At 44.7% G+C, this 13,020-nt stretch overlaps 1 protein-coding gene across 1 annotated transcript in view; it reads left to right on the forward strand.

Annotated features, from left to right (window-relative positions):
- The window catches only part of BRINP1 (BMP/retinoic acid inducible neural specific 1), a 141,971-nt gene that overhangs the window by 37,744 nt on the left and 91,207 nt on the right, over window positions 1-13,020 (forward strand). The window contains exon 2 of the mRNA XM_063144775.1: window positions 6,752-7,019. Within this exon, the coding sequence (XP_063000845.1) occupies window positions 6,802-7,019 (218 nt within the window). The 5' untranslated portion in view covers window positions 6,752-6,801. The remainder of the gene's footprint in view (window positions 1-6,751; window positions 7,020-13,020) is intronic.

Genomic DNA, 13,020 nt, shown 5'->3' on the forward strand with positions numbered 1-13,020 from the left:
GGATAGGGAGACATTTCCCCCCCTCTCTCATAATACTAGAAGCCAAAGGGGCCATTCCATGAAGCTGATGGGTGGGAGATTCAGGACAGAGAAAAGGAAGGACTTCTTCACGCAACACATAGTGAAACTATGGAACTTGCTACCACAAGAGGTGGTGATGGCCAACCTCCTTTTAAAGCCATCCAAATTGGTGGCCATTACCATCTCTTGTGCTAGTGGATTCCATAATTTAACTATGCACTGTGAGAAGAAGGCATTCCTTTTATCTTTCCGAGATCTCCCACCATTTAGCTTACATTTATACCTTTCCTTCCCCCCCTTTTTGTGTGGACCCAAGGCAGCTTACCAGGGTGACCACATGGAAAGGAGGACAGGGCTCCTGTATCTTTGACAGTTGTATAGAAAAGGGAATTCCAGGAGGTGTCATTTGTATGCATGCAGCACCAAGTGAAATCCCCTCTTCATCCCAACAGTGAAAGCTGCAGGAGCCCTGTCCTCTTTTCTATCTGGTCACTCTAGGCAGGGCTCCTGCAGCTTTCACTGTTGGGATGAAGAGGGTATTTCACCAAGTGCTGCATGCATAGAAATGACACCTGCTGGAATTCCCTTTTCTATACAACTGTCAAAGATACAGGAGCCCTGTCCTCCTTTCCATGTGGTCACCCTAGCTTACATAATTCTCCTCCTCTCCATTTCATCCTCACAACCAAACTGCAAGGTGGGTGAGGTCGAGAGTCAGTGACTGGCCCAAAGTCACCCAGTGAGCTTCATGGTTGAGCAGGAACTGGAACCCAGATCTTTTGAGTGCCAGTCCAACACGCTAGCCATTATACCACACTGTCTTGCTCAGTGTCTTTGCTTGGTGCCACCACTGAATAGTTAAGAGACTTGCAGCTCACCCAGTGAGCTGAAGCCTTGTGGATTATTAGACAAATCTGAAAATGGGGCAGCTAATATCCAGATTTGGGGCACAAAGGGAACACATAATAGAGGGCAGTGTTCCAGGGAGTGAACATGCAAATCCCATTCTCCATTACGGTTCTTTTATGACAACATCCATTTGTGCAGATGATATAGCCCGCAAATCACATGCTTAATTACTCAGCGTATTTACCTAATCATTTCTGACGATGCTTAATTGCCTTTTGTTTCTTAATTGCTTGATGCAGGGCTAGCTTACATCCCTGCAGAATGCTTCCAACTTCTACACCAGTCCTGACCATAATAACTTGGACATGTACTTTGTCGGCTTCTGTGCGCTTTCTTATAGTATCTCCTTTACACTTTGGATTTCACAGTGTTGACTCTTGAAGCTGTGTTTCCTTAAAAGAGGAATGCTTAACCAGAGTTCTAAGTGCAGTTCCATGTTCCGATCAAAACTTCGTTATGGGATTCTGAGAGTACTTAAATTTAATGGGCCTCACAATATGGCCTTGACAAACAAACATATGCAAGCAATGGGGAAGAAAATAATCCACACCAGAACTCCCAGCAAGACACAACCTAAGATGCCTGTAATTTGGAACATAGGAAGTAACCTTAACAAGTTTGATCAATAGTAGGGTGACCATATGAAACGGAGGACAGGGCTCCTGTATCTTTAACAGTTGTATTGAAAAGGGAATTTCAGCAGGTGTCATTTGTATATATGGAGAACCTGGTGAAATTTCCTCTTCATCACAACAGTTAAAGCTGCCCTCTTTTAAATCTGGTCACTCTAGTATAGCTCCTGCAGCTTTAACTGTTGTGATGAAGAGCTGGCTTTCTGAGCTGGCTTTTTAGAACCAAGGTTAAGGGTGAATTCTCCAGTATTTTGTCCTGTCTCTCCAGGGCTTCAGAAATGAAGCCTCTAACCCCACTTACTGGAGAATGTCCATTGAATTCCATAGGACTAACCTCTGAGTAAACATGCATGGGATTGCATTGTAAATCTCTTGTTGGTAGATCAAATGCACATAAATGTATGTGCAAGACATGGAGGCTGCATGCCTTGCACAGTCTGTTGTTCCACAAGCCACAGCAGCTGAAGTTATTTGTGTGTGTGTGTGTGTGTGTGTGTGTGTTTGTGTGTGTGTAGTTGTTTTTGTCCTAGGGTGACCATATGAAAAGGAGGACAGAGCTCCTGTAGCTTTAACAGTAATGTAGAAAAGGGAATTTCAGCAGGTGTCAATTGAAGCGGGTGAAATTCCCTCTTCATCACAACAGTTAAAGCTGCAGAAGCCCTGCCCTCTTTTGTATCTGGCCACTCTACTATAGCTAGTGTAGCTTTAAATGTTGTGATGAAGAGGGAATTTCACATTATTATTATTATTATTATTATTATTATTATTATTATTATTATTATTTATATAGCACCATCAATGTACTACTGCTGAAATTCCCTTTTCAATACAACTGTTAAAGATACAGGAGCCCTGTCCTCCTTTTCATATGGTCACCCTATATTATAAGACAAATGTTTTTTTTTTTGTTTGAAATACCTTTAGCTAAAAGAAAGAAAAAAAATCCTTTTCCTTTTCAGTAGGAGCAAACAGACTAGTGCATACAGAGAGGAGAATTGGGGCCATCAGCAGTATTAATGTGTGCTTTGATGTGTGCGCACATGGAAGGAGGGAAGCAGAGAAGGGGTCCGAAGGAGTGATCCTTGGTGTGAAACTGAGGCCTTAGCTTAGGGTGCCCATATGAAAAGGAGGACAGGGCTCCTGTATCTTTAACAGTTGTATTGAAAAGGGAATTTCAGCAGGTGTCATTGATATATATGGGGAACCTGGTGAAATTCCCTCTTCATCACAGCAGTTAAAGCTACACTAGCTATAGTAGAGTGGCCAGATACAAAAGAGGGCAGGGCTTCTGCAGCTTTAACTGTTGTGATGAAGAGGGAATTTCACCCTCTTCAATTGACACCTGCTGAAATTCCCTTTTCTACATTACTGTTAAAGCTACAGGAGCCCTGTCCTCCTTTTCATATGGTCACCCTACCTTAGCTAGACCTAAGGTTTATCCCGGGATCGTCCTGGGGTCATCCCTGCCTGCTCCCGGGATCCCCTGGGTGTCATTTACATGAACAGGGATGACCCTGGGACGATCCTGGGATAAACCTTAGGTGTAGCTAAGGCCTAAGAGTGTCACAACAGATCCTCCATTTTAACATGTGAAATAATGGCGAATCCATTTATTATATCTAAGACATTTCTTGCCCGTTTTTCACTGTAAAATAAAATAATGCCACGGCAGGGTACAGACAACAAAACCCAAGTCAAATGACACAGCGTTGACGGGAAAGCATAACCAAGCAAGGTGGAGCAGTAAGAGACAATGGCTTCCATGGTGCAAAAGAAAAGGAGAACAGTTCAATCAGAAGCTGGCATGGAAAGTTTGTAAAACCTGAGGCCGCCTCTCTGTGTCAGGCGGGAAGGAGTTCCGCAGTTGTGGGGCCGGTGTTGAGAATGCCTCTTCCTGTATTGCATTGAATTCCAGGCAATTGTGGCACTATCAGGCAGGCATCCTCGTTTGATCGTAATCTTAATATTGATCTTATTTATGTCCTGCCTGTCCACTAAAAATCCTGCTCAAGGCAGCCAACAGTAAAATACAGGCAATATTGAATTACTAGCTCAAGTCGTGCAGTACTTTATTGCTCAGTATGGTTCTTTTCCGGCTTTTCTGTGGGTGCCCGGAAAAGCTGGGTGCAAGGCCAACCAGGAGTCCATTGGACCCCACCCTGCCTATGCACTCCCCCTATTCCCTCCCATCTGTTCCCCCACTCCTGAGGCCTGCATGCACACCGGTGTGCTGCCTGACCTCCTCTCTAGGCTCCCTCTCCATCTCAGCTGCTTCCCCCATCTCCCACCTTTGTTTAGATATCCTGTTGCTTAGCAACACAAAGTTCTTCTCATAGCTCAGAACCTCCAGCATATTATAGCTCAGAACTTTCATGCTAGCTCAGAATCTTTGTGCCACACATTACCATAGCATTTTATATATAGACATAAATAAACATTGTATATATATATATATATATATATATATATATATATATATCCAATCCCCCCTTTTCTTTTTTCTTTGGTGATTGTAATGCTAGTAACATAAAGCAGCTGGGCAGGTAATTCCACCCCACAATGACCAACCTCATCATGCTTCTGTCACCCTATTAGATTGTAAGCCTATGCGGCAGGGTCTTGCTATTTACTGTGTTATCTGTACAGCACCATGTACATCGATGGTGCTATATAAATAAATAATAATAATAATAATAATGTCAGCCACCAATGGCTTTGACCCCTGTCTTCAGAGATTTCGATTCTCCTGGCAAACTGCAAAGTAGGGATGTGCTCCGCTTCTAATCGGACAGGCGAATTAGAAGTGGAGCAGAGTGCTTTGCCTCCCCTTAAAGTGGAGGCAAAGAGGATTGGGGGGCCGGCGGAGCGTTGCGGAGCGGATCGAGGTGAAGGCGGATTCTTCGCCTCGATCCGGAGCTCCGCAAGAAAGGTAACTGGACAGTTAGATGGCAGTTTCTCAGTTGAGTTGGTCTCACCTGAGAGTGGAAATAGGAAATGGTCATGGTCTCATCTGATGGTGAAAGTAGGAGAGGAGGCTTTTTGATACCCAGCTTTACCAAGGTCTGAGGGTTCTTATAAGGGGGTTGGATAAATTCCTGGAGGCGAAGGCTATCCATGGCTACTAGCCCTGATGGTTGTGTGCTAGCTCCAGTATTAGAGGCAACAAGCCTGTGTGCACCAGTTGCTGGGGAACATGGGCGGGAGGGTGCTGTTGCACCTGTGTCCTGCTTGTGGGTCCCTGGTCGACAGCTGTTGGCCACTGTGTGAACAGAGTGCTGGACTAGATGGACCCCTTGGTCTGATCCAGCAGGGCTCCTTAAGTTCTAATAACTCATCCCATGTTCTCCCAGTCAGAACAACATCAAATCTGGCCCTCAGAGAAGCTCAACTTCGTTTTCTGCATTTTTAAAAAAGTAGGGTTTGAGTCCTCAACATAGCAAGGATGGGCTTGAGAGCTGGAGAAATGCCATAGCTCAGATGGTGACCTCCCGATCCAGATGTCCCTGGTTTGAATCTCATCTCACCTGGGAGCTGACTCTCAGAGCCAACCCAGTTATGACGGAACTCGGCAGAATTTAATATGCATTTAAAAAATAATAATAATACCAGGCAGCAGGAGGGGTTTGGGTTGTATGGCAGCCTGTGTGGAGGGGCATGCTTAACCCCTTCCTCTCCATCTGTGAACCTGATTAAAATTGCTTCTCCAAAAGTTCTATTTCCCCCGGGGAGAAAGTTCCCATTGGTGCCAAAGAGAACTTGCCTTCCAATGCACTGACCAGGCGTGCAGCTCCTCATCTGCATCAGGATCATGGCAGGAGGCAAAAATTTAAAGCCTCCCACCCACAGGCATAGTCCCAGACTGGATGGCCTTTCCCACAGGTCCTGCCATTTGCTCTCGTCAAAACCATTCATGCAGTTGCTAACGGAAGGGAACTTGAGGTCTGATCTGGAAGGATCTTGGAATTGTCGTAGATCACAAGCTGAATATGAGACAAGAGCGTGATGTGGCTGCAAAAAAAATAAATAAAAAAATAGCAAATGCTATTTTGGGCTGCATTAATTCAAGAATAGCTTCCAAATTGTGTGAAGTACTGGTTGCCCTCTGTTCGGAACTGGTTAGGCCTCATCTTGAGTATTGTGTCCAATTCTGGGCACCGCGCTTCAAGAAGGGTGGATTCCTGCATTGAGCAGGGGGTTGGACTCGATGGCCTTGTAGGCCCCTTCCAACTCTGCTATTCTATGATTCTGTAAGGATGCAGACAAGCTGGAGTGTGTTCAGACGAGGGCAATGAGGATGATCAGGGGTCTGGAAACAAAGCCCTATGAGGAGAGACTGAAAGAACTGGGCACATTTAGCCTGGAGAAGAGAAGACTGAGGGGAGACATGAGATAGGGTGACCATATGAAAAGGAGGACAGGGCTCCTGTATCTTTAACAGTTGCATAGAAAAGGGAATTTCAGCAGGTGTCATTTGTATATATGGAGAACCTAGTGAAATTTCCTCTTCATCACCGCAGTTAAAGCTGCAGGAGCTATACTAGAGTGACCAGATTTAAGAGAGGGCAGGGCACCTGCAGCTTTAACTGCGGTGAAGAAGAGGAAATTTCACTAGGTTCTCCATATATACAAATGACACCTGCTGAAATTCCCTTTTCTATGCAACTGTTAAAGATACAGGAGCCCTGTCCTCCTTTTCATATGGTCACCCTACATGAGAGCACTCTTCAAGGACTTAAAATGTTGTCACACAGAGGAGGGCCAGGATCTCTTCTCAATCCTCCCAGAATGCAGGACATGGAATCATGAGCTCAAGTTACAGGAAGCCAAATTCCAGTTGGACATCAGGAAAAACTTCTTGACTGTTAGAGGCAGTATGACAATGGAACCAGTTACCTACGGAGGTGGTGGGCTCTCCCACACTGGAGGCCTTCAAGAGGCAGCTGGATAGCCCTCTGTCAGGGATGCTTTAAGGTGGATTCCTGCATTGAGCAGTGGGTTGGGCTCAATGGCCTTAGAGGTCCTTTTCAACTCTACTATTCTATGATTTTATGATTCTAGTGAAAGTAAATCATTCTTTTTCTCTGTCCACCACTTATTAACCATTGTGAACTTTCTCCTTTGCCCCTCTGTTTCTCTTTTCCTCCCTGACCTACCCTTCCCCTTCCTCCTCCCCCACCTCCTCCCCGCAGGACTCCACAGAATGGAGCAAGAATGAGAGGAAAAAGGCAGACAGAAAAGCATGAACTGGAGGCTTGTTGAGTTCCTCTACTTCCTCTTTATATGGGACCATATAACAGTACAGCCTTCCCACCAGGAACCCGCTGTGACCAACCAACATGTCTCCAAGGAATTTGATTGGCTTATTTCAGACAGGGGGCCATTCCACCACTCACGGAGCTACCTATCCTTTGTGGAAAGACACCGTCAAGGATTTACAACCCGATATAAAATATACAGGTACAGTGGAGTCCTTATTTCTTGGGGTGGTTTACTCTGTTTAAACAGCCTGTCCATGCCTTCTTCTGAACTGCAGAGGGATACTAGGCAGCTGTGATCCATTGGATGGAAGAAACCTGGTTTTAGGAAGTAGAACATCCAAAAGGTATCTCAGGATTGCAGCGGATCACAAGCGAAACATGAGTCAGGGTTTTGATGTTGCTAGAGGAGGAAAGGCAAATGATTTTTTAGGTTGTGTTGATAGAACTGTGGTTTCTACTTTGTGAGAGCTAATTGTTCCACTTACTGCAATTCTACACTAGTCAGAATGGTATCCAGTTTTGGGCACCACATGTTAAGAAGGATACTGGATTCAGAGAAGGACAAAGAAAGGTGGTAGGGGGCATGGAAAACAAGTCCTATGTGGAAATCTCAAAGAAATTTGGTATATTTAGCCTACAGAAGAGAAGATTGGGAAGAGGAGTCAGGATAGGATTCTACTAATACCTGCAGGGCTGCCACACTGAAGAGGGTGGAAACTAGGGCCTTAGCTAGACCTCAGGTTTATCCGGGATCATCCTGGGGTCATCCCTGTTCATGTAAATAACACACGGGAGCAGGCAGGGATGACCCCAGGAAGATCCCGGGATAAACCTTAGGTCTAGCTAAGGCCTAGGACTAATAGGCTTAAGTTACAGGAGGGCAGATTCAAGTTGAACGTTAGGAAACTTCTAATGGCCATGCTGGCTGAGGGTAATGGGAGTTGAAGTCCAAAACGTTTGGAGGTCACTAGGTCAGCAAACCTGGCCTAAATTATAGTGCTGAAAAGAAAAAAGCTTGGAGAAACAAAGCCCTATGAAGAGAGACTGAAAGAGCTGGGCATGTTTAGCCTGGAGAAGATACGATGGAAGGGAGACATGAGAGCACTCTTCAAATATTTAAAAGGTTGTCAACTTGTCACACAGAGGAGGGCCAGGATCTCTTCTCAGTCATCCCAGAGTGCAGGACGCGGAATAACGGGCTCAAGTTACAGGAAGTCAGATTCCGGCTGGATATCAGGAAAAACTTCCTGACTGTTAGAGCAGTACGACAATGGAACCAGTTACCTAGGGAGGTTGTGGGCTCTCCCACACTAGAGTCCTTCAAGAGGTAGCTGGACAACCATCTGTCAGGGATGCTTTAGGATGGATTCCTGCATTGAGCAGAGGGTTGGACTCGATGGCCTTATTGGTCCCTCTACTATTCTATGATTCTAACCAGGAGTAGGTTTTTGTGTCGAAGGACTGTGAACAATGTTGATATCTGGAACCCCAAAACAAATCCCTGGGCTCATAACTCTTTAATTCTGAGTGTGTCTTTTGCACTGAGGAACTAGGAAAAAACACATCCTACAAGCTTGAACTCTTTCTACTGCTAGTCGGAAGTTCTTCAGCATTTTTCTTTTAGCCAGAGCTTCTGATTGTATGATTTTAGTATGCGGTTGCTGATTTAGTTTTATGATTCTGTTTTATGATTCTGTTTTATGATTATGGTTTTACTGTTATTTGTTTATTTCTGTTTTTATTGCCATTTATTTTGTTTTATTGTTAGGATTGCTTTTAATTTTGTTATGAGTGTGGATGTGTGAGAGAGAAAGGCACTTTGGTTTGCTAGGGATGGTATGTTTCACTTTCTATAATATTCACATTTCCCCACAACTATTTTCCTCCTAATGTGCCTTTTTGTACACAGGTTTCCCTTAGGAATCAGTGGATGGATTTATTTATTTATTTATTACGTTTATATACGGCCCTATAGCCGAAGCTCTCTGGGCGGCTTACAAAAGTTAAAAACAGGGAACATTAAAAAGTATACAAAATTTTAAACCATCAAAAATATCAAAACAACAGTATCAATTTAACAACAACGTATATAATGAACACAAGGGCCACAGTTCGGTGCTGAGTTAGATGTTACTTTTCCCAACTTTTGTCCCTGCAAGTTGCTGGATTTGCCATTCTTCAATATTTGGCTGCCCCCTCTCAATCCCGGTTTCCAGAAATTGGATCTATGAGCTGAGATAGGATGCATCTTGTCTCTGGTGTGTATCCGTTCCAATGCATGTGCATGAACACTAAGGCACCATGTGGTGCACAGCCTGTCGTTATACATGCTATAGGTTAATGATGGCTTTCCAGGAGATTGTCAGCCCAAAAAATGCATGCTTACTTGGCTTTAAAAGTGGATGGAAGAGAGGCTCAAGTTACAGGAAGCCAGATTTCAACTGGACATCAGGAAAAACTTCCTGACTGTTAGAGCAGTACAACAACGGAACCAAGTTCCTAGGGAGATTGTGGGCTCTCCCACACTAGAAGCATTGACAACCATCTGTCAGGGATGCTTTAAGATGGATTCCTGCATTGAGCAGGGGGTTGGACTCGATGGCCTTATAAGCCACTTCCAACTCTACTGTTCTATGATTCTACGATTCTGTGATTCTATAAGCTGTTGCAATTTACATAACTATAACACCATGCAGGTGATGGAGTAGAAGCCTCGGTGATACCCAACTCAGTGATACCCAACTCACTGATACCCAAAACAGTGAACATTAAAAAGTATACAAAATTTTAAACCATTAAATGCATAAAAACAACAATATGTATTTAAAAACAACAGTTCTGGGGTCCGTTAAAAACAAACTCAGCATATGTTGTTAAATGCTGTTAAATGCTTGGAAGAATAGAAAAGTCTTGTCCTGGCACGAAAAGATAACAGTGTTGGTGCCAGGCGAGCCTCGTCGGGGAGATCATTCCATAATTGGGGGGCCACCACTGAAAAGGCCCTCTCCCTTGTTGCCATCCTCCGAACTTCCCTCGGAGTAGGCACTCGGAGGAGGACCTTAGATGTTGAGCATAGTGAGCGGGTAGGTTCATGTCAGGAGAGGTGTTCCGTCAGGTATTGTGGTCCCGAGCCATGTTCAATATCACCACAATTCTCCAAAGATTGTCCTGCCACTCATCTCCTGCCTAGTTGCCATTCATGATTGCTGTTTGCTTTGCACAAACAGGAACCCTGTGCAAATGGAGCAGCAATCAAACAGGAGGCTTGCTCAAATCTCCCCAATGTTTTGCCTTCCCGTCTGGCTGAAAGAGGCCCATCACTCCTTATAAATGATCTGTCATTAATTATGAATAGTATGGTTAATCAGATTCATAATATTAATCCATCGGTGATTGTGGTTGACATTTATATCCAAGCTTCTTCCAAGGAGCTCAGGAAAGCATGCATGTCTTTACCTTCTCTCTATTTTATCCTGACAACAATCCCATGAGGTAGGTGAGGATGAAGTTGAAAGAGCAAGCCAGTCTAGGCCAAGGTCTCCCCCAGCCAGCTACATGGCTGAGTGGGGATTTGAACCCGGGCCTCATTCTTAGGTTCAACAATAAATCGCTGCCCCTTCACTGCATTTATTTTGCCCGTAGGCAACTCGTGTGAGTTGGAGGAGTTGCCATTCTTTACCATCGACCCCTTCGCTCCAGTCTCTATCAATTAAATTCCTGAGTGGGGAATTGGTGCATTACGACCCTTAGCACATCTCCATGTAAATTATGCGCATGAACAACAAGGCACCGTGGGGTGTACAGCCGGCTGTTCCATCCACTGTGTCAGCTGGAATACATTTTGAACATTTAATCATGCACTGTCGGACAATTAGGGTGTCTTTTCTCCCCCTATATATCCTTAAGCTAAAGAAGAAGAAGTAAAATCAAACCGCCTTCTGGCTTTGGAATCAGTGTCAGACAATAAGCACAAACAAGTAGAGTCTTGAGCAAAGCGCAGTGATGCCACGGGGCAGGTGGGAGGCCTTGGGTAGTGATTCTCATCATGTCCATAGGGATGTTAGAAGGACGTCCCCGTTTTAAGCTGTGAAACGGTGGAAGAGATGGAGGCCGTTTCTACACCAGCCTGAAAATGCGGGCTGGTCACGGCCGAGTCTGTGTGAGTCCAAATGACGCACAGGGTCTCCTGTGGGCAGGGGGAGATGAGCACGGGTTTTCCCAGGGTTAAATACTCCCTGGGAAAATCCAATTCTTCCCGCAGTGTCAGGATCATCATCATCATTATTATTTATTTATTTATATAACACCATCAGTGTACATGGTGCAGTACAGTGTAAAACAATAAAATAGCAAGACCCTGCTGCATAGGCTTACATTCTTATAAGGAAAGGAAAGGAACCTCTCGTGCAAGCACTGAGTCATTACTGACTCTTGGAGGGACGCCAGCTTTCGCTGATGTTTTCTTGGCAGGCCTTATAGCGGGGTGGTTTGCCGTTGCCTTCCCCGGCCGTTATTACCTTTCCCCCAGCTAACTGGGTACTCATTTTACCGACCTCGGGAGGATGGAAGGCTGAGTCGACCCGAGCCGGCTGCCTGAAACCAGCTTCCGCTGGGATCGAACTTAGGCCGTGGGGAGAGTTTCGGCTACATTCTAATAGAATCATAATAAAACAATAAGAAGGGGAAGAGAATGCACCAAACAGGCACAGGGGAGAGTAAAACTAACAGTATAAAAGTAAGATCAAAATCAAGTTCTAAAAGCTTTAGAAAAAAGAAAAGGTTTTAGCTGAGCTTTAAAACCTGCGATTGAACTTGTAGTTCGCAAATGTTCTGGAAGAGCGCTCCAGGCGTAAGGGGCAACGGAAGAAAATGGACGAAGCCGAGCAAGGGAAGGAGAGACCCTTGGGCAGGTGGGAAATATGGCATCAGAGGAGTGAAGAGCATGAGAGGGACAATAGTGTGAGATGAGAGAGGAAAGAGAGGAAGAAGCTAGACCATGAAAAGCTTTGTAGGTCAACAGGAGAAGTTTATATTGGATTCTGAGGTGAATTGGAAACCAATGAAGAGATTTCAGAAGTGGAGTAACATGGTCAGAGCGGCGAGCCAAGAAGATGATCTTTGCGGCAGAGTGGTGAACAGAAACCAACGGACTGATGTGAGAAGAAGGAAGGCCAGAGAGAAGAAGGTTGCAGTAGTCCAACCGAGAAATAACCAATGCATGAACAGGAATCTTGGCAGAAGAGACAGACAAAAATGATCGAATCCTGGCAATATTATGCAGGAAAAAACGACAGGATTTAGCTACTGCCTCAATACGAGGAATAAAGGAGAGCGAGGAATCAAATATAGAGCCAAGACTACGAGCTTCCTTGACTGGAGTAAGTGTAACATCGTTGACAGTAAGAGAGAATGAGAGATGAGGAGAAGACCATGGGAGGTGTGGCTGCCCGTCCTGGCTTCTTCCCTCCTCCTCACAAGTAGTGGGGAGCAGTAGATGGAAGGAACCAGGCCAGGAGGAATTGGGGTGGGAGCAGGTTTGGGGCTTTCTTTTCTTTTTTTAAAAAAACCCCACACTACCCACATTTCATTGGAATGCACATGCACTCAGTTCCTTTAATAATATAAAATAAAACAAAATGGCGGGCGCAACACCCTCCTTCCTCTAGGCATGTTGAACCCACAAATGGACTAATGGGAGGATCTCATGATCAGGATATCGTGAGATCCTCCCCCCTCCCTCCCTCCACACTGGGCTGGTATAGAAATGGCTGAAGACTGAATGGTGGCATTTACTCTATTGGGTTGTGTGAATGAAGCGGAATATGGGCAAAGGCTTGCCTGGCAAGTATAGTTAGAGTGAACGGGCTTATGGCAGAGGAGGGTAGATTTTGGTTGATCATTAGGAGAGACAACTGAACTAGGTATATGCCACTGCAATAGGGTGTGTATCTGCAGGTGTTTCTGTTTGTTTTGATTTTATCATCATCTGTGACTTCCGTCGGCAAAATACCATTATGATCGGTTCTGAAACCAATGAGATCTTGAGAATTTCTTTTCCCTTCTAATATAGTGCTCAGTAGGGTTGTACTGATTTTAATGAATCCGTTTCGATTGTCAGGCATTTTTCATGCTGTTGCCCATTTGTTGAAGGAATTGGGTCACCCCACCTCACCCCGGTCAGAAAAGTATACAAAAACATT

This window comes from Elgaria multicarinata, chromosome 19 (assembly GCF_023053635.1).
Source record: "Elgaria multicarinata webbii isolate HBS135686 ecotype San Diego chromosome 19, rElgMul1.1.pri, whole genome shotgun sequence".
NCBI lineage: Eukaryota > Metazoa > Chordata > Lepidosauria > Squamata > Anguidae > Elgaria > Elgaria multicarinata.